The sequence below is a fragment of the Vipera ursinii genome (genome assembly GCF_947247035.1).
Source record: "Vipera ursinii genome assembly, chromosome: 4".
In the NCBI taxonomy this organism is placed as follows: domain Eukaryota; kingdom Metazoa; phylum Chordata; class Lepidosauria; order Squamata; family Viperidae; genus Vipera; species Vipera ursinii.
In genome coordinates this window covers 118,485,362-118,486,565 of record NC_139514.1, presented here as the reverse complement: position 1 = coordinate 118,486,565, position 1,204 = coordinate 118,485,362, and the positions used below count along the sequence as shown (strand labels likewise).

At 60.7% G+C, this 1,204-nt stretch overlaps 1 protein-coding gene across 1 annotated transcript in view; it reads left to right on the top strand.

The window, feature by feature from the left end:
* Nucleotides 1-882: 882 nt before the first annotated feature.
* The window catches only part of SPON2 (spondin 2), a gene marked incomplete at its 5' end in the record, with an annotated part of 5,455 nt that continues 5,133 nt past the window's right edge, over nt 883-1,204 (top strand). The window contains 1 exon segment of the mRNA XM_083362576.1: nt 883-909. Within this exon segment, the coding sequence (XP_083218702.1) occupies nt 883-909 (27 nt within the window).

Genomic DNA, 1,204 nt, shown 5'->3' with positions numbered 1-1,204 from the left:
GCCCCCGGGCACTTTCACACGTGCGCGTCTCCCATCCTCTCTCCTCGCCGGCTTTCACGCCAGTCCTTTCTTTGCTGCAATTTAGTTGGGGATGGGTTTTGCTTTCTTGGTTCTTGACACACACACACACCCCGCCTCCCTCGCCTTCACCGCTAAGGCCTTTTGCTTCCGGCGACAGATTCAATTTTCTCTCCCGCCCCACCTTTCGCTTTTTTTTTTTAGGAGAAATCAGACTAATTGTGACAAAACGCCGGTTATCTCTGGAAAAACAATTAAATTCCTTCGATTACATTTAAAGCGAAATGTGCTTAGCCGCGTAAAGAGGCTGCGTAATGAAGGGAAATCGCCCCAGAGTGGCCTGTCGGGCTGCGCGGGTCGATATCCTATTATCGAACCGTGCATATCTCTTTCAACCACCTTGCAAACGCCGGCCTAACATCTAAATTATAGGGCCCAAATTCGGATAATTACTCGATTAAAACCTATTACACTTATTAGGGCTGGCTATCGACCGGGGTGGGGCGTTCGACCCGGTCGCCAGATTGCTTCGCTTGCGCGCCCCGCTTCCAGCCACCCCCCACCCCCACCCCGCCTTCTGCACCCCGTCCCCGGCCGAAGACAACCCGGCTCCCGCGGGAGAAGGAGCTTTCCGAAGCTCCCAGCATCAGGCGAGTCCGCATCCCCGCCCGCCTCGCCCGGACCCTGCCTGCACGCCCAACGCCCGGTTGAGTCCTCCTCCTCGTCCTCCTCCGAAAACGCCTCCTTCCCCGACTTCGAAGGGACGCCCGGGGCAGAGCGACCTAGAGAGGCTTCCGAGGCCGAGGCCTGGAGCCCGGAGCCCCGCTCTTAGCGGCCGGCCGGCGGGCCGGGCGAGTGCGCGGAATGGCCGAGCTCAGACTCGGCTCTAAGGCAGCCCGGCGTGGAGAATCGGGCCCGGGGATAGGTTGAAGCGCCGCCCTTAAACCTTCCCGGCTCTTTTTCCGCCTCCGCTCCTACCGCTCCTGGCCCGGGACGCCCCTGCAGGGTCCTTGGGATTGGATCCAAGGGGGGGGGGGCGGGGGGGGGGCAGGCTTAAGGCCTCGCTTCGGTCCGCCTGGTGCGCGCGGGGCCGTTTCTACCTTTATTCAACTCACCTCCAGCAATGCGGGGGAGCTCCGAAAGGAGCCGGAATTGCCTTTCCTTCGGGTTGCACCCCCTTTTTTGG